General features: G+C 39.6%; 2 protein-coding genes across 3 annotated transcripts; one reads left to right on the top strand and one right to left on the bottom strand.

Moving 5' to 3' along the window:
* The first annotated feature begins 519 nt into the window (after window positions 1-519).
* hpcal1 (hippocalcin-like 1) lies at window positions 520-12,764 on the top strand. Its single transcript, XM_080881972.1, has 4 exons — window positions 520-846; window positions 6,634-7,101; window positions 8,159-8,264; window positions 12,530-12,764. The coding sequence occupies exons 2-4, from the start codon at window positions 6,724-6,726 to the stop codon at window positions 12,625-12,627; spliced, it is 582 nt and encodes a 193-aa protein (XP_080738098.1). The 5' UTR covers window positions 520-846; window positions 6,634-6,723; the 3' UTR covers window positions 12,628-12,764.
* A 439-nt stretch (window positions 12,765-13,203) lies between these two features.
* Window positions 13,204-19,833, bottom strand: pdia6 (protein disulfide isomerase family A, member 6). 2 transcript variants are annotated; one of them, XM_080881970.1, is made up of 13 exons: window positions 19,700-19,833; window positions 19,208-19,349; window positions 18,586-18,643; window positions 17,900-18,026; window positions 17,152-17,255; window positions 16,896-17,041; window positions 16,471-16,585; window positions 15,936-16,076; window positions 15,436-15,520; window positions 15,063-15,135; window positions 14,511-14,669; window positions 14,333-14,429; window positions 13,204-13,884 (listed from the first exon to the last, which is right to left on the bottom strand). In XM_080881970.1, exons 1-13 carry the CDS (start codon window positions 19,716-19,718, stop codon window positions 13,819-13,821), a joined length of 1,332 nt encoding a protein of 443 aa, XP_080738096.1. In that variant the 5' UTR covers window positions 19,719-19,833; the 3' UTR covers window positions 13,204-13,818. The 2 variants fall into 2 exon arrangements, with proteins under 2 accessions (XP_080738096.1, XP_080738097.1); XM_080881971.1 differs by having other exon boundaries at window positions 16,896-17,038.
* Between the last annotated feature and the right edge of the window lie 835 nt (window positions 19,834-20,668).

Here is a 20,668-nt window from a genome sequence, read left to right as displayed (position 1 = left end):
ATACTGTTGTATAATGTAACTTAAAATACATTGCCCACAGTATTTACAAGTAAGCCTGGAAAACTGTCGCCCACAGGATGCCCTGGCCTATTCCAGAATAACTTTTAAATCACGTTTGTTATCGTAGAAGTGTTTATTTAGTCTATTTCTGTCCAAGTCTCCACATTTTCCCCCAGATGTGAAGCGTTTATTTTAGATATTGAGCTAATAATAGTCTCCGTTGATAATTTTCCACTGAACTCTGCTGCGACAGTTCCTTACAGTGAAGCTGCGAGTGTGGAGGGATCCATTCAGTGTATCGGGGGGAGGGATTTAAAGTATTACTTAAACACTACAAAACAGGAAATGCCATTAAAATGTTTTTTAAAATACATGTCACGGTCATTCTGGCTTTTACTCAGTGTCCCCTCGATTAAACTGCTATTGTTAGTAATTCTTCAATTGATGGAGAAGGTTCAATCCCTCTCCCGGACGAAGGAACCCCCCCCAAGGAGCAATATGGAACATTCGGATAAAAACCAAGCTGGGTGCCACATCTTCCACTAAATGATAAAGCCGCTACACCGGGAGCTGGAAGCAGGACATACTGAATAGAAATAATAATAATGATAAAACTATCTTGGAAGAATAATTACACGCTTTTTCATATCTTTTCTTTTGTCTGAAAAGTGTTTGGGTGACTCGAATACTTTCTCTCGCGTTGGAGTCGGTGGGAGGAGGTGTGAAGTTAAACTACTGCAAGTTAACGGTTAAGTTCGGCTGCTGGTGACGCCTTACAGTGGGAAACGTGGGCTTCAAACATTTACTCTTTCAGCCGGAGGACCCATAGATACCTTCAGGAAAAAGGTAAGTTTATATTAATTTTTTAGAAACATTTCTCGTTACTGTGAAGTCCACTGTGCTTCAGTGGCTACTCTACCCTGGACTGCTGTGGCAATTTCCCCAAGACAGGACTACACCCAGTTAAAACACATCTCATCTGCCCTGGAAAGTATTCCAGTAGTAAAAATATTATCAAAAATGCAGCTTAGTGGCTCACAAGTCTTAATGCAGACTACATGCTGCAAAACAAAACCTGATCAAATGTAATGCACTGTTTTATTTAATTTATTAGTCCTTTATTTATCCAGGTGAAAAATATCATTGAGATTAAAAATCTAATTTCCAAGAGAGACCGGGAATCATGGCAGCAAAAGTCAAAAACACATGCACCACATAACTACATTACAAAAACATATACAATACAAACATGTAAAAAATATACAGTAACAGATCATTAAAGTGATCGACTATATGCATCTAGCTAAAGAAAAATAGCCTTAGACAAGGCACATTGAGTAATATTGAAGCACATGTATTAAATGTATGCGAAAGCACATAAACTAAATCAAACCTAACAGACAATGTTTTGTGCTTCATAAAAAGATGTGCTTGTCCAAAAAATATTTGTGATTAGGATCAGCAGATATTATAACTAAAGAGTGTGGCTGAATGTGTGGGAGGGGATTTAATTCATCTTGGTTTGATCTTTTTTTTTTTTAAGGTTTCATGTATAAGTGACATGAACTAAGTATCAAATCAAGTTTTTAAATCACAGCTTGCCTAAAAATGCTACAGAAACTGGTAAAATGTTAATATTATAAGTTCAAATACTCACTGTGTGACATCTTAGAAAAAAATAAAGATCTGCCAGCTCCTTTTCTTGCTATGGGATTGCCATCTAAAACACTGTCTTGCTAAATATTAAAAGCCTACTCCTTTCATCTACTATTTCACACTATTGTTGCTGTTTTTCTAGTTAATTTCACACATTTTTTTTTCAGATAAAAAGACCATAGCTATCACGTGAAGAGTACGCATCCAAAATTAAATACACCCACTCACCAAGTGTTAAAGTAATAAAAATACACATAATAATTTTGCTGTTGTAAGCTTGAGCGTGCAGAATATCTAGATTAGGTCCAGTGCATGGTAATGTCAAGTGATGAATATGATACTAATGTTTCAGATTTAAAGTAAGGAAATATTAAATGCGCACGCGCGCGCGCACACACACACACACACACACACACACACACACACTCGAGTCTCAATATATCTTCTGCCCTGCGTGTGCCCCAGATTGACTGTTACACTGCCTTTCCCTCATAAGCTGTAGCACTACTATACTGTTGCCTTGACTACTGGTGTGTCAGGGGACCTCATCCTGATCCACTGCAATGATTTTCTCTGACATGAGTTCAGAGAGACTGCCACGAAGCACCGCTGAATGCGAGAATAATGGGAGAGCTCATTTTCTCCTTAGCTTATAAATACCTCACACCAACTCCTCAACCACCTGATGGAGTCCCAGTTACCAGTGGTTCGCGTACTCGAGGCTACAGCGCTGCTCTGCTCATCCACTGCAGAGCAGGCTAAAACGGGCACGCTTTCTCTCTGTGCACTGAGCCATATCAGGTTGTTTGGATTACATTCCCTTTAAAAGAGGCACGATGCAGAGAGCATTAAAAACATTCTGTCAGTCGTGTTTATCAAGAGTTAATGAAGGGAAAAGGTTCAGTGTGAGCCCGCTTGCAATATAAAAACAGGAGGAGTGGGGATGTCTGTTGTATTTGTACTAATTGACAAATGGAAAACCTAACAATATCCACTAAGAATACTAGTGGATGTTCACAGTTTAGAGGCTTTGTCTGAAAATAAATTAAAACAAATACTCGATTGTATCCTTTTTAAGAAAAAGTAATTACTTATGTACATTTAGATATGACTTTAAGCAGAAGTTGTCTTTTGATTCCCACGCTCACTAACAACTGGTGGAAACATAAGCATGAACTATTTTCTCTGTAAACACCTAAGGACAGATATATTTAAACATATGCATGCTGCATCTCTGTATCTGACTGTCATTGTAGTTTCCTTCCTGTTCTTCGTGAAATAATGAGCATGTTGGAAAGAATGTTTTTTTTTCTTTGTTGTGACATAGCCCTACTCAGGAAATAAAGTGGGTCTAAGAATGGCAAACAGCAGTGAAACGGGTTTACAGGAACCCCCGCTGTAGCCTTGGGGAGGGGGGATGCATGCTGCACTGGAGCTTGTGTGAAACAGTCTCATTAGGCGGAGAACCCACTGGAAAAAAGTGGATCATACGGAACAAGGAAGGCTATGGGGGTTGGGGACAGGGACAGGATCTGTTGCTGTGTAATCTAAGGGAACCGCAAACACTGAATGTGAACTGGCAATCTCGAGGGGCTGTAGTGTATCAAGCAACGGTCACAAGACTGTGTTCAGCTCACCAGCTCTGCAACCCCACCAGTCAAGGCAGAGAGGACTTTATTTTCCCTGAACCACATCATTTCCTGAGTAATTCTATGTCACAACAAAGAAAAAAACTTTATTAAAACAGCCTTTGAAATCCCAGACCAAAGCTTGCATGCATAAGTAGGAATGTTTTAAATGTTATAAGCAGTACTGCAAATCTATTTAATCACTTTATTAAAGGAAATTACCAGAACTTGCAGCAGGTAAAAAAAAAAAGAAGCTTTTTGCAGGAATACTTTTAATTCAGTTAACAGTTTTAATGAAAAGAAAAATATGTTATCTGATAAAGAATGTTTTAAAAATGCCTAATTACAGTGGAAAGGGTTTGTTTAGGTTTTTAATGAACATATTTCAGAGGTCACTGCACTCTGTAAGACTGTTTTGCAACCCGCAGCCTTATGTAAGTATGTTGCTATTACTTACTAAAATAACTAGGCTAGAGCACATGCTGTTGCATATTATGAGTATTTTCTCTTAGCCTCAGAGGATCTTGAAGCATGAGGGTAGCACTTTTTCCATCTGACAAGCTGTTGTGTTTCATGTGGCTTTGTGTTTGTTTGAGGGAATAAATAGCAACGCCCATATTTATGTCTACTCGGGCTCAGCCTGCGCACTGAACTGTCCTGGAAAAGTCCATGTGACACAGATCTGAGGAGGTGCATCCTGTTGTATGTTAAAACGGAAGGACTATAGTCAGGCCTGTAGGGCAGTGTGTGGTTCATGCTGTGGTCCAGTTAAAACAGAGGCAGCAGACATGATAATATATTCTCAAAATAATAATCACCTTTTCTCTAGTTGCTCAGTGCTGCTGTGAAATGTTGAAGTGTCTGAGACACCACAAAATGCTACTTTGTGGTCATGTGTTAGTATTTTTCTTTGCAACAGGACGTAGAAGCCTTTCACTCTCTTTAATCCGTATAAGCAATAATAACACCTTGGCTTTCAGGACAGTTAGTCGATCAGCCTGGTCACTGATGGATGGATGTGTTTCCATTCAATTTTTTATCGACATCCTTCACAAAGGATGAATCTTTGTGACTTTAACGATTGCCTGATTCAGGCCGACACTGCGGCAGGGTGGTTAGCACCGTTGCCTCACAGAGAGAAGGTCCACCAGCCAGCCGGGGACTTTCTGTGTGGGATTTGCACTTTCTACCTGTGGCTGAGTGGGTTCTCACCAGATACTCTGGCTTTTGCCAAAGACAAGTTTGCAGTTCTAAATTAACTGTAGCAGTAGCAGTAGTATCCTTCAGTCAACAGATATGCACTCGTGAACTCACCGTTAGACAATTCAAAGTTTTCCAAATTCCTAATTTTGGAATGCAGTTTGCATGAGAAAAGAAAGCTGGATTGAGAAATTAAATGTATTATTGTGTTGTACTTTGATTTATTTTTATCTGTCCAGAAACCTGAGTGACATAGTTCCTTGTTTGACTTACAGACCTCTGTGTCATTCTGTGACTTTGATTCATAAACCTACAGGAAATTACACCTGTCTGGCAATTATAACAAATATGGCGTCTGTTTCAAAAGGATCTCATCCAAATTCAAGCCGCTCTCATTTGTTCTTCGCCAGATGGATCGTTCTGTTGCCAGAAAGACAGGAGCGCTGGGGTCCCAGTAATTGAAAGAGAGAGAACATGGGTACAAAGCTTCTCTCCCATAAATTCATTATATCAGCACAGAGGAGTGGAGGTGTTATTCAGAAAGATTATTATATAATTGCACTGTGGGTATTAGCAAAGCAACTCATATAGTATAGCTGGAAATAGTTTCTCTTCTATGTGTCATACTTTTTCCATTCTTTCTTCCTCCCTACCCCCGCACATCTCTCTTTCTGTCCCTCCCACTCACACTTTACCAGATGCATGTGAAAGATTAGCTCAGGTTTTGGCCAGTTTTTCCTCAGTTTTCCAGAAAACGTTATAACAAATGTGAAAGTTGCTTTCTCGTTCTATCCCACGGAGCCACAAACCAACCATGCTAAAAGAAAACTTGAGGTAATTTCATAGAATCAAACAGACAATTTGTAAGTAAGAACATTTTCCTTCTACAAAAAAACCCCCAAAACAAAACAGCTGTTTCCTCTTGTTATTTTTTGGGGGAAAAGTGTGGCACATTCTTAACACCTTCCTCACCTAAAATAAAGATGCAGACATATACATGATGACACCTACATCACACATTTTCTCTGAAAATGTCAAAACCTTTTTGCTCACCGGCAAACACGTGTCAGCGTCTGCTTCATAATGAGTTTTATGCAGGAGGTTTTATTTTGGATGTGATGTGTTTATGCATCCTCATATCACCAATCATGAATATCCCTGTATACATGAATAAACAGATTTTGCAGAGTAGAACCATGGAAACAGAAGCAAACCACAGAAAGCAAACGTGAATAGAACCAGGTGGTCAAATGCTTCGCTGGCTTTGTCTTTTCTGTACGTATTTATAGCAAGCGCTCGTGTTTATGTGTTAGGTTAACAGGTACGCTGCATTTAAACACTGACAGATTTAAGGAAAATGAAAGCAGTAAATACAGGACATTAAAATAAAATCACTGCAAGAACATAGACAACAGTTAAGAACAGCAAAGTCAAGAAAAGACAAAGAGAAAAGTTTAACTTTAAAGTTTTTTTACCTTAACACTGGATGATTAATGTCTTGAAACAGGGTGTGTCTTAATGTGGTTTCAATGATCGCTCGTTCTGCAGTGGCATCTTTGCTGTTGTAGTTTAAAACCAGTGGACTTGTCTATGGACTGACTTGGATGCTCATTTACTTGCTCTCTGAATTTGCTCTTTAATCATTGTGTCAATTCCACCTTCTTAAAATCAGTTAGGAGATTAATTTTCCCATGAAGGTGAGGATTATTGTCAAAATGAATGTTTGGCCTTCTCAGTGACAACAGTCAGTATCAGCCTGACCTTTTAGAAAGTGGCTTTATTGAGAATTACAATGCCCCAGGACACTTGTCCCTCTACCATGCAGTGAAAGGTCGATAAATTATCACCATGCCTGACAATTAATACTGTATCCACGGAGACCAGACCACCCCCTTGCTCCATACACATGTGTGCACACACATAGTGTTTTGTTAACATCTGCGTTGTAATCTTATCTCTTTTTTTTCTTGTGTATGGACCCTGTTTGAATTATCCAGACTTTTTCCCCCTCAGCTTGTTTGCCTGAAAAACATCCTCAGAACATGTTTTCTGATGAAACGCTGCTGCAAACTGAGTGGAATTATTGACCCCATGAATCATTTATGATATTCACACAGGGATATTAATGAGGGTTATTGGTCCCCTGTAGGAGCAGAGGAAGCTGGAAAGTAAAAGCACAGGGAGTGGAGGATAGGAAACACCAGCCCTGCTATCGCCCTGCCTGCAAAGGTGCTTTGTCATGGGGAAACAGAACAGCAAGCTGCGGCCTGAGGTCCTGAACGACCTGAGAGAAAACACAGAATTCACCGACCATGAGCTGCAGGAGTGGTATCGCGGCTTCCTGAAGGACTGTCCCACCGGCCACCTGACTGTGGACGAGTTCAAGAAGATCTACGCCAACTTCTTTCCCTACGGAGACGCCTCAAAGTTTGCCGAGCACGTCTTCCGCACTTTTGACACCAACGGCGATGCCACAATCGACTTCAGGGAGTTCATCATAGCACTGAGTGTGACGTCTCGTGGCGGGCTGGAGCAGAAGCTACGCTGGGCCTTTAGCATGTATGACCTGGATGGGAATGGCTATATCAGCCGGGCAGAGATGCTGGAGATAGTTCAGGTGAGGACATACTATGTGCTGTGTGATTGATACTACAGAGCAGAGGTTTTATATGTGTGTGTGTGTGTGAGCTTATCACATTTTAATAAACAAAATCTAGACAAATAACAACGAGAATTGGAAAATAAGTCAAGAGAGTAAATTAGTTTACAATAAACGATCACTTTTTACATTTTTAACACTTTTACTGTCTATAAGACAATGAAACGATATCATTTCCTTCTGTCAAACAATTTAAAAAAAGATATAAAATACATTGTATAAGCCAAATAAAAGCATCTGGAACATGCTGTTTTTTCTTATATCAGTAATAACTAAAAATATTTATATTATTCAATCATTCTTTTTATGACTGTTAATAAATAAGTTTAGCTCTAATTTTTGCTGTTATATGCACTTTAGCCTCCTGGTAATGGCTGTTTTTAGGTTCAACAGTCATCTGCAGGCTGCCCTTTCTGTTTTCCTTATCACTGTGGTTATATTTACTCTTCCAATAAGGTGGGCTGAGCAGTCTGGATATTGGCTTAGTCCTTCGTGCTTGTGGAAACAAATAAATGTGAAAAAAATAAATAAAATAGAGACCATGCACTGGGTACTAATGAGCGCTAGGACCACACCCATTAAAATAATTATTTAAATTTAAGAAATACTGTTTGTACACTAAATAAAGGTATCGCATACAGGGAGTAATAAATACAAATGAAAAAAGAATGATGTGGAAAAATAACAGAAGCCATGCTGTTGCAGCTGGCAGAAAGCATTCTGTTTTCCAGAATGACATATTTCTCTCCTTTACTTAATCAAATTTTAATATTATACAAGCAGATAAGTGAGTTCAGAAAGACCTACTGCGGGTGAAACGGCAGGATCTTTTGTTGTCAGACCAACATCATTATCTGCTAGCTAACAGAAAACAGGTCAGAGCTTTCAGACAATATAAGCAAAATGATGTCAGTGGCAACGGTTATTTTTCATCAGTGCGCCCTAAAAGCTTCACGCACGTAGCCAGCAAAATCAATACACACATCACAGGAGTCATTATTGTCTTTTTTTATAGGCAATTTACAAGATGGTGTCATCAGTGATGAAGATGCCCGAGGATGAATCAACACCAGAGAAAAGGACAGATAAGATCTTTCGACAGATGGATATTGACAATGATGGTAAGGCTGGTGTCTTATTTCCATGTGCTGCATACATCATTGTGAACCAAATTGTTCTTTTCACAGTAAATAAATAAATCGACTTTTTATTAATGCTTAATCAGTATGCTAGTCATGCATCTGGTCCAACTAAAACTGGTCCTGTTATAGATGGACAGTTTGACATTGGGAAGAATAAAGTCAACACTTTAAATTGCTTGTTAGTAAAATTCACAGCCACTGAGTTTGGCCCGCTTTTGCTTTCAGAGCTACCCCTAATTCTTTGTTGTGCAGATTCAACAAGGTGCCGAAACATTCCTCAGAGAGGAATATTGCTCCATATCGACGTGACAGCATCACACAGATGCTGCAGATGTATTGGCTGCACATTGATCCGAGTCCATGATCCGAGTCTCCTGTTCCACCGCATCTCTGGAGGCTATTTGAGTACAGTGAACTCATTGTCATGCTCATGAAACCAGTTTAAGATGATTTGAGCTTTGAGGAATGGTGCACACTGTGCTCATTAAGGGACAGACATAGTCAGCAATAATACTCTGGTAGGCTGTGGCATTTAAATGTTGGTATTACGAGACCCAAAAGGAAATAATCCCCACACCATTACACCACCAGCAGCCTGAACTGTTGATACAAGGCAGGATGGATCAATGCTTCAATGTTGTGCATGCCAAATGCTGACGGTAAAAACCTGAATTTCGAAATCAAAATCAACTAATCAGACCAGGCAACATTTTTCTTTAGTCTAATATTGATGAGGCTGTGTGCAAATTGAAGCCTCGCTTTGCTGTTTTTAGCTGACAGCAGCGATCCTCTGCTGCTCTAGTGCATCTGCATCTAATTCGACATGTTGTGCATTCAGATACTCTTCTGCATACCTGGATTTATTATAACTATTATTATAAACCAAGTTACTGTTGCCTTCATATCAGTGTAAAGCACTCTGGCCAGTCTCCTCTGAACTCTAAAATCAACAAGGCATTTTGGCCCAGAGAACTGCCGCTCACTGGATATTTTCTCTTTTTTGGACCATTCTCTGCAAACCCTAGAGATGGTTCTGTGGGAAAATCCCAGTAGATCAGCAGTTTCTGAAATACTCAGACCAGCCTGTCTGGCACCAACATGCCATGCCACATTCAAAGTCAGTTAAATCACCTTTCTTTCCCCTTCTGATTCTCATCTTCTACTTCAGCAGATCATCTTGAATTGCTGCCATGTGACTCGCTGATTAGATATTTGCATTAACAAGCAGCTGAAGAGTTGTAGCTAACAAAGTGGCCAGTGATTGTATATTTGGTGCGTAAACCACCTGATAAATACTGTTTGGATAGTTATTGTAAAGTTGTGACAAGTGTTGTTGAAACTTTATTAATGGCGAAGAGATGCTGTGAAGAGTATCGATAAACATTACACTGATAGCTACTATAAAACTAAATCTGATGTTTATATTAACTTTTCAAGAGTGCATGCGTAAGCAGGTTAGGTGGCTTTAGTGAAACCACGATTGTGGACTTCTGGTTTTAGTTTTAGTCATTAGTTCTGTTTTAACTCGTGCTTTACTTTTGTTTTCACTATCGGCTTGGTTGGATATGGCCACAAAGAAAAAGAAAAACATATAGTACTGTGCAAAAGTCTTGAGCCACCCCTCATTTCTTTATGTTTTGTCTCCAAGGAGTCAGACTTTTTGTTTTGTAATTATTAGTAGTCTTAAGCACTTTAAAGTTTTCTAGACTTTTTATTTGGACAGTAACTGCTTTTTCACTCGTTTTCAGTCCTGTCCTTGAACCCGACACCTTTTCGGGGGTTTTGTTATCTTGTTAAGCCACTAAGCACTGACATATGAATCAAGTATTAAAAAGGGCACCCACCTAAGACGATGGACTAGTCTTGTGTTTACACATAAAATACAACTTAGCCAAGGGTCTATTTTGAACTGGATTTTTAGGCACTTAACAGCCTGGTGCAAAAACATACAATATCATTTGATTTCTTAGAATCCAGTTAAAATGACAAACATAACAAAGTTTGACAGGCATGCAGTAGTATTTTTGAACAAATAACATTTACTCCTAAAGAGCTCCTAAAGAGAAATCCAGGCATATCTCTACATGGTGTGCAGTGTGTACTTAAAAAAATGTGAGGAAATAGGACAAATCATCTAAGCCAGCATGCGTATTCATTACATTGAAAGTCTACTCTTACCTCCACACTACTAACCTAGCGTAGTATTGGCCTCCTCTCTTCTTTTGTCTTTGGCCAACAGTAACATAGTTTCCACCGTCACCCTTTTGGCTAACAGCATCTGTAGTAGTTAACCTGAGCACCAACCAATCTGATATGAAAATCTCATTCTTGATGAGAATGAGATTTCCATACAATATGTCAATTTTTCGATATTTCCACAAGCATGTTTGATTTGAAAAACTTTACACCTCCCCATCCTAACACAACCCTCCCCCATTTATCTGGGCTTGGGACCGGCATTCCCCAGACCTCAACATTATTGAAGCAGTATCGGATTATCTTGATAGAAAATGGAACAAAATGGAGTGAGCATCCAAAGAAGAGTTTTGAATGACCTTTTGGAGGATGCAGAACTTTTCCTGAAGTCTACTTAAAGAAATGAAAAGAAAGCTTCCCTAGGAGAGTTCAAAGAGTGTTGAAGCACAAAGGCGACCATACCAAATATGTTTCAATAAATCCCTGTACCATTTTCCTATTTTAGGAATAAATAAAAAGAAATGTGGTTTGAATAGAGTTCAGTGTGGGTGGTCAAACCAAATACTGACTTTCTGACTCTTCAAACTTTTTTTAGGGTATAATATAAAGGGTTTTTGCTCTTTATATTGATATTAATATTTATATATATTGCACGCACCATATGTATATATTTACCTTTATGTTTGCATGCTTCAGTATTAGTGTAGTATTTTCCTAGCAAAATATAAAGAAATTAGGCCGCATGTGACGCAAGACTTCTGTACAGTTGTCTGTTGTGAAAGATTACTTATGTAACAGCTGTTTACATGAAAACCATGACTTGCAGAACACTTTTGGCACTTTGATTCATGTCATATCACACGAAGTAGCTATGATTCGCTCCCAGCCTGGTGATCCACAGGCTTACCATAAATGGATTGACACTTAGAGTGACTTGAATGATACATCAAAAAATGCACTTTCCTTACTGAATCTGACACGTCACAGCTCAAGATATCTGGAGCTATGGTGCTGGGCAGGAGTGTTTTGTTTTGACATTGTGAAGGTCAAGCTGTGTCTCAGACAGACGTTTTAAGACATCATGTGATGCCATATGCCACGCCTGAAACCACAGCTGCAGAGGAGGGTAGAGGGTAAATTGTAGGCTGCATCCGCGATGCTCAAGGATGTTTTTTCCACATACCCATGAAAGCTGGAAACTGTATTGAACTACTTTACTCAGTTTTCCAAGGACCAAAACAACGTAATAAAATTCTGCTGAAAGCATAACACATCTGGAGCTCTAAAAAGAACGGATGTTCCCGGCATCACACAATCTCTCAAACACAGGCCACTTGTAAAGTCCAAATTTTACATTTTTTTTGGGTGGTGTCAGTGCCACCTGAAGGTAACCTAACACATTTAAAATGAATCTTTAAGCCCTATTAAGCTAACCGGCTAATCAGAAATCAAGACCACTAAGGAGCTTGGGGAAACCTTACCTGATCTTTGCTTAGGTTGGGGCACCCACTGCCTTCCTGTTAGTCAGAATACTGGCAGTAGTAGCACTGGTGTGATTGGTCAAACCAGACCCAGTAAGTTACAGAGCGAGTGAACCTCTTATCTAATGCTATTATGTAAGAAAAAGTAGGTGTTAGACTCAAAAAAGTGTAATTTTCTGCTGTTTCATCTTAGAATAATAAAAAATCTTTTAAACAAAATTAAAGTACACCTGATATGTTTTTACCTAATTTCTGTCATATGTATACTATGAGAGTGATGAATGTTCGGGTAAAACATGGTTAAGGTTTCACATCTCTCATGCAGAACTGCACTCGCATAGAGTTATATACATACAGCAGCGTCACCTGCTGGACAAGAAACATGACGGCTATGAATACCATGATTCTGGCTCAGGTCCTTTAGGTTATTTTAAACTACTTAATGCAGTGTTATTTGTCACCATCTCAAAAGAAACATCAGTAGCTGATTTTTGTGGGTAGTTGCTGCATGTAAAACATTTTCATGTTTTACTGCTCATAACTGACATTTTCTTTTCCCCCCCACAGGCAGATTGTCTTTGGAGGAGTTCATTAAAGGTGCCAAGAGCGACCCGTCCATTGTCAGACTGCTGCAGTCGGATCAGGGAGCCTCTCGTCAGTTCTGAGGACACAGTGAAAGTGATCACACCCTGCAGCTCATGCACACCTACATCCCTCCAGCTTTGTGCCGCTTGTTCTGACAGAGGATCAATCTTCATCACAGCCCCTCCTCCTTTCAATTTAACACTCCATGTCTTAATGTTTACATTAATGTACACTTCTCTGGTCAATGTGGCTTTTTTCCCTCTGTGGACAATGAAGTGGATTTTCAGTCAGGGCATTTTTTTTTGTGCATTTCAAAACGTCTCGTTTTGAATACCCGTTTGCTGTAAGTGCCATATCTTTTATTTATGCTTACAGGATTATATGCTTTCAAGTATTATGACTTTCATGTTATACTCTCATGTTATACTAAGAGGAAACTAATTAAATCACTTAATTCTATTCAATTTAATTGTTAAAATGTGGCTTATTGTTGTTCTTTATTAATTTCCTTTGGGATTAATAAAGTATTCTGATTCAAGATAACAGTAGCTTGAACTGGCACAAGCTGCTGTATTTAACAAGCTCTCTCTATGCCTTTGGTATTGCATGTGCTCAGTGAAATGAGTTTACAGTTCATGTTAATAATGAGGCAGTGATTATTTTTAATTTCTTTTTATTTTTGTAACAAAAATGTCCTTTTGTTTTCACACAATTGAAATAAAGTTGTGTAAGAAAAATCTACACAAGAAGTCCCCCCTTGGTATCCCCATTTGTCCTGGACACACATGATGCAAACTCACCAACATCCTCAGTCACTGGTTTAAAAAGAGACAAATTTAGTCACATCAGGTGGGACGTTTAAGTGTTAATTTGACAAGTCCACATCTCAAAGTAGGTGCTTGACGAGGGCAGGAAAGGCAATGTTTTAAAAAGTGAAACAATGACAAAAATGTGACATTCGGAAGCTCCACCCTCCTCTCCTCAGTGGGCGGCAGCTGTTTTAAATATGCGGCATCTAGCGTTCAGCAGGTATGTGAGAAAGAGTTCACTCAGAGGACACGACACACTCTCCCCTCCTTCCTGTCCTCCTTGTGACTAACAAGATGATGTGAGAAACCGCAGGTGTCTCTCATGTGTCTTTTCAGGAGTATTTCAGTAACTGGGCGACCGGGCCTCCCATTCGTCCACAGGAGAGGGGAGGTGGAGCGCACAGGACCAGACCAGACCAGACCAAACGCAGATAGTCTGGATCAGTCCTGCCCCATTTGGACTCATAACTCGTCCTTGAAGTCATCGAGTTCTACATCACTGAGGTCGTAGTCCTCCTCCACGGGAAGCTTGAGGATGACAGAGCATAAAATAAAGACGAGCTGTCAGCAAAGACTGAGATGGACTGAACCTCTTCAAAGATTATTTAAAGAGACAAGAAGGTTATCTGGATTTAAGAGCACTGCAATATTGCATAATAATGCAGATGGAGTACAAAGTTTCAGTGCAGAGGCGGTACAAAGCTGGTAGGCATTTATTCTGTTACACTAAGCAGACGTACAGATTCAGTTTAACTACAAATTGCTTGCCCTGGACTAATAGTTTGTCCCACTGGGACAGCCCATAAACCTTGGGTTCAGGGGATAATCCAATCCTGTCATTCTGGCCCTTGTCTGTGTTCAGCTTCAGTACCCGTTTTCTGATTCACCTACCAGTTAAGGTTGTTTGACTACCCTATGCTAGTCTACATGCAGTGCTACACATTCCAACCATTATGTCAATGTGATTCCCACTCACCTGTCCATCTTTGCCGTCCCATGGTTCAACAGTGTGAAGCTTGGGCATGACGCCACCTCCCAATGTGGCAGTTGAGCCACGGCCCACAGAAAGCTCCCTGAAAAGATCAGCACATGTGAGTGACGCTGCTCAGCCTACTCCAAGTTGTGTAATGTATTTGTTAATTACACCTCCTTACCTGAGGAACTCATGAATACCAGTCTCACTGAAGGAACCCCTGAGCAGAGCAAATTTCATCTTGCGTGTGTTGATGGCAGCCATGGCAGGGTAGCCGAAACCACCAATACCAAGAGAGGATTCCAGCTCCATCTGAGCCCCTGCCTCGGTCCACAGCCAGCTGAGAAGAAAGAGTCGGCCGTTAATCACCGTCATCATTTCCCTTACTATATCGGTGATTGTAGCGTATGTACCTAATCTCCTCTTTCTTTAAAGGGTGTGGCAATCTGAACAAAACTTTGCATGAACATCGTCACACATATTGCAATTATTAACTTCTATATGTTTTTAAAGAAAGAGTCATTATACATCCCAATTCTTATGATTTGTATATTCATCATCCCACTGCGAACTCGATGTTACGCTCTTCCTTACATAACCCGTACGAAACTCAATGTTCACCAGAATTTGTCCTTTTGTTCAAGTCACCACTAAACAAGGAATGAATATGAAACTCTTCCTACTCGAATTTAGTGATTTGTACACTACTGTATGTCTGGCCTTGGGTGCTTACCCCCACATCTTCTTCTTGTACTTCTCAGCCATTTTCATCATCACATCCAGGTAGCTGTTCCTACCTGCCGCGCCTGTTAAGACATAATGACCAGTGATGATCAGCTATTCAGGAATGAACTGTTACTGCTTCTGGTAACTCTCCTGCAACCTGTTGTGAGGTATAGCCTTACAGCTCAAGGCGGAACCTTTTTTCATGCATTAAAAATATGTTTTTAATAAATATTGGGAGCCCACTAAAGCCATGCTCGAGTCATGATTATTGACATAAAATAAGTAGATAAAAGTTAAAATGATTTATTTTCATTAAGGGCAAAAATGTCAAAGAATCTAAGAAGAGAAAGACAGATCTGAGTTCATGTGTGTGATCCCACCTGTGTCTAGGATGTGCGGCAGGACAGCAATTATACACAGCTGACTGTCCTCACAGGTCTTCTTTAAGACGTCTTCACTGAGAATCTGAGAGACAAAGAATTTAAAGTAAACACAAATTTAATATTCTGACATGAATTTGCATTACTTTTTATTGCAAAGTGCTTTCATCACCATACCGTGTATACACCCTATATATCAGTAGTATTAGTAGTTTAATAAATAGTAATTTATATTTACTCTATAACAGGCTGAATGTTTGTTCTTCGCTTCTATGTGCCTACTCTTCAATTTTCGTATTTCATATCATGACAATAAAAGGTTTTTATTCTAACTTTCTAGTTAGAATTAATATATATTTTTTACAAACTATACATTAAAATACACATTAAATCAGGCAATTTTCTTGTAGACTATGACAACATTATCTTCAATTTGCATTTTAAACTGTAATTAAAAACAATTATATATGACTTTATCATACAAATATGAGAATACTGACCTCCAGCAGTTCTGGAGGAGGAGCATTGTCAGAAAACAGATCCAAAGCCTTCTCAATAATGTCACCGCGGGTGCGACCTCCTTGGTAGTCTTCTGGCTCCTCACCTTTGCGGAAAATCTTGATGGTGGGAAACCCACGGATCTACAGAGGAATGATTATCAAACAAGAAATCAAGGTCTGCAGTTTTGACTATGAAGCTGGGTTTTACTCAGGCAAAAACATTCTGATTTAATTAGTGTGACACGACTAAATCCACACTACAAATGCATTTTTAGAGCTTTGAAACTTAACATTCTGCTAAAAAGCAGCAGAGGCTATTATTCAGTATCAAACGCCAGTAAAAACATGTAAGTGTAACACAGACCATTACAAATGACTCGAGAGTAAGGAAGTATCCAAGGCAAAGTGGCCACTGGATTATTGTGCACAATAATCAAGTTGTGCATTTAAAATTAGCCAAGAAAACATGCAAATGTTTTTTTTCCACATCTAAAGAGTGCACCTTTTCAAGACTTGAAAGTCAGCTGTTACTCACCCCATAGCGACTGGACACGCCCTGGTGTACAGTAGCATCAACAGCTCCGAGGCGAACTTTGCCCTTGGTCTGCTCCTTGACAGCTGTGGCTGCAGCTGCCCATTCAGGCTCCAGGCTGTTGACAAAGGAGGAGAGGTGCTTAGAAAAACTTTATCATTTAGCTTCTGAGATACTGACATTTAAATCAAGCAAGAAACTTTATTTTCTTCAGAAATATCAAATGGTATTAAAGGTATTGGAATAAAATCCCTAAGACCTCACTGAACAGTTTTGAGTGGGATTAAATTCTAGTGGAGGATTTTCAGTGAGACTTATCCAGGCCTACTGGGCTATTATTTCACTTTTTCAACTGCACTAGATTGTTACAGTGAGAGGATTTCAGTTTCCTACTGCTTGGAATTAACCGTTTCGAGTACCAAACTCACTTCTTGCAGTGTCCACACCAGGGGGCGAAAAACTCCACCAGCCACACATCATCACTGTCCAACACCAACTTGTCAAAGTTGTCATCAGTGAGCTCGACCACATCTTTCTTGTTCCCACCACTGCTGCTGCCACCACCACCGCTCTGCTACAAGCCAGTTATCAGTTACATAAATCAGCTCATGTGTGTTTTCTTAAAGCTTTGTGATTTCATGCAAGTGCAAAAAAAAAAAAAAAAAAAAAAAAAAGGTTCATTACCTGTTTGTAGTCAGAGCCACCAGATCTGCCGCTCAGCCTCTCTTTCACCAGGTTACGCAGAGCGTTCATGGCTCCATCCACGATGGCCTGGCTGCTGCGTCCACCTGCGTGGTTGTCAGAAATGCAGATTTCAGTTAACGCAGCCTCAAACACAATCACAGGAAGAAAGGCCTTGAAAGCTATGAAAATAATACCTTATTAAATACAGTGTTTTGTACAGGTCTCTTATAAGCCCTGAAAGCAATAAAATACTCTGTGAAGTCACAACTATGCTTGATAAGACTCAAGATGACCCTGTTCACAGACGTAGCAAGGATCAGCAAACAAAGTCATAATGATATGATGGACTGAGCCGAGCCTGCTGGAGAGATAAAACATTTCTGCCATAGACTTCGGGAAGGTGACCTTGTGTAGATATAAGTACACGTAGCAGGAAAGTGAAATTCAAATTGGATGCTATTACACAGGATGACTTTTCTTGCTATTGCTCATCTCTATTCTCATCTAATAGATGCTTCTGCTTAAATTGTTGGGGTTGGGGGGGGGGGGGGGGGGGGGGGTCGCCTGAACTTTCTTTATCAAGATAAGATGTTAGATTATTAAGAAACAAACCAGCATCCCCTTTTCTATTAATTATTATGTTCAGCTTATCAGTTTACTCAACTTATTCAGTAGGACTTGGAAGATTTTACTATGAAAAATACTTTCAATTTACACATAGGAAAGTTGTAGCAGCAGAGTTCTGTACCTTGGTACTCCTCTGGTTTGTTCTTATTAGCGCCAAAGATCTTGATGGTGGGGAACCCTCTGACACCATACTGGCCACCCAGTGACTTGTGCTGGTCAGCATCCACAGCACCAACTTTGACAATACCCTGAGGAAAAGTCACAACACACAATTTGGATTATGCAGCTTCTGAGTTTATATTCAGGTCAACTTATTTTTATTTGGCTTAAAACAAAACTTTAGTTTGCATGCCAATGAGCAATTGCCGTTAAACTGGGATTTCATTACAGGAGTTGCCCATATCAACAATACTGTGTGGAAAAAGGAGAAGACATTTCACGAAATAAACAAGTCATTTTTAATCTGGATCCTGTCATCCCAGGTTGGATAACGTCTCATTTCTTCCTAGTTTTCAACAACAGAAAAGTTAGGTAGATAGCACCTCTTTCTTACAGGAAAATATCCCTTATTAAGTAACCATTTTTTATTGTTAAATATCAAATAAAAGGCACACACACATAACCATCCACTGAATGCGCTGTCACTGAAATTACTGTGAAATTTAAAGTCAAAGCCCACCGCTGAATATTTCTCCACAACAGATGTAGGCGTTTTTAATGCAGAGGAGGCATTCAGCTGAGAAAACAGGCTGTCAATCAGAAAGTCTACAGGGCATCAGATAGATGATCACGGCAATTTGTATTTACCTTGAGGGCAGTAGCTGCCTTCTTCCAATCAGGAGCTAGATTTCGACAGTGGCCACACCTGGCAGAAAGCAACAGAGAAAGTGAAATCTAAATCCATGTTTTTATACACAAACTCATTTTAATGTTAAAAAAACAACATCATTTTGCCAGTGTGAGATTTACTCTACAGTCCTTCAGTAATGACCTGCTAAATACAACGCACAAACAGCTATGTGGCACCCTTATTAGTCACTGAACCAAATGCTCTGGTATTAATAGGGAGTGAATATTTAACACTTGATTTGCATAGATTTTGTGCAGTCACATCTCCGCCGACTGCCTCTTGTTGCAGAATTGAGTTTTGCTATACCAACCCTGTGTGCACGCAAGCATGTAGACTGTGTGCATCTACGCACTTTGTGTCTCTGTTGAGCACTTTTGCACGAGATGGTGCTCAACCTAAGGAGGAGCTACCAGCTTACCAGACAAGTCTATTCCTATCACAAGTACAGATGTAAAACAGATGACTGGATAATAAAATACAAAGATGAGAAACTGGTATTTAAACTAGTCACTGGCTGTTCTTAGAACACTTGTTACCACTACAAGACAAGAAGAGTCCATCACAGTTATACAAACTCACCAGGGAGCATAAAACTCGACCAGCCACAGACTGTCACTCTGGATCACCTCTCTGTTAAAGTTGGATTGGGTGAGCTCGATCACATCATCACTAGCCGAGTACAAAGCTTGGACAGCCAGAACCAGAGAGCAGCCCAGTACTCCTGAAACAAAACATGAGGACAAGAGGAAAAGGATGACGCCTAGCAATGCATGCTCATTCACCGAAACAGCCACTTGGTTTAAGAAAACAGCGAAAAAATGTTTTACATCTACTTGTGTGCAGTTTATAATCTACATTTATTTAACAAATAAAGGAAATGACTTTGATTATTTAATTCAGTAGACGATAACGAAGGCCTGGCTCTGTTCTCTGAATCTTAACTTAGCTATTTAAGCTAACAAGACGAGCAAAAAAAAACAAACTAAAACGCCGCCAAATTCACATTTAGTTAACAAACCCACAAACCTTAACTTTAGTAGAAGCAGAAAAGCTTCTACTGTTGTCACTCACCGAGTAAAAGTGGCTTCATGATTTCAGCCTCTCTATGCTCGTCTCCTCACTTAGAACAACACAGTCCGCTGCCGCTGCGTCGCTCACAAAAGTACACAGAAAAATCTCACCGTGGCCCACCCTGATTGGTCCGCTGATGCCGACGCTTGAGCTCAGCCAATCAGCGCGCGCCGTGTAGTTTTAATGGGACCGGTACACTGAAGACGGGAGAGAGCGGCCGGAGGAGAAAGGAAGCAACACATGTAACAGCAGCAAGAGGATGTGATCCGTGAGAAGGCTGACTCATTACAAACAGATGGAATGCGACTGTACATATTAAACACAGTATCGTACAGATTTTGCTTATGCAAAGGCATGCAAAGATAAGCCAAACTTAAAAGCTAAGTAATGCTTTTCAGTGTAAATAATACATAAACTTTACTTCTCAATAAGTTTTAGACAGTTACACAGATAAAATAATACTAAAATAAAAATAAATGGTATCTATTTGTTACTATATTACTATCATTGTTTATTGAATTGTAATTATTATGCTTTGCATTAATGTGAAACGCCAACAATCTAAACTACATTTTTTTGTAACTTTTCCTCATCATAAAGTGTAAAGAGACATAAAACGGATCCATACGATCCCTGACAACTTCATTAAGTACACCTCGTTCAATTACATGATAACAACTCAATGAATTTAGGCATGTACATGAGATAACCTTCAAACTGAGCATCAGAAATTGTAAGAAAGGTGATTTAAATAACTTTGAATGTGGCATGATTGTTGGTACCAGACAGGCTGGTCTGAGTATTTCAATATTGCTGGTCTATTGGCATTTTCCTGCTCAATCATCTCTAGGATGAAAAAAAGTACCTTTGGCTGCTCCCTTACTTCCTAAGAGGTTCCCACATGGAATGAATTCACGTGCTTTCATTTGGCATGGATTTTACACCAAATGCACTTCCTAATGCAATCCT

The sequence above is a fragment of the Rhamphochromis sp. 'chilingali' genome (genome assembly GCF_963969265.1).
Source record: "Rhamphochromis sp. 'chilingali' genome assembly, chromosome: 5".
NCBI lineage: Eukaryota > Metazoa > Chordata > Actinopteri > Cichliformes > Cichlidae > Rhamphochromis > Rhamphochromis sp. 'chilingali'.
The sequence above is the reverse complement of the archived record's forward strand: the minus strand, read 5'-3'. Positions and strand labels throughout refer to the sequence as shown.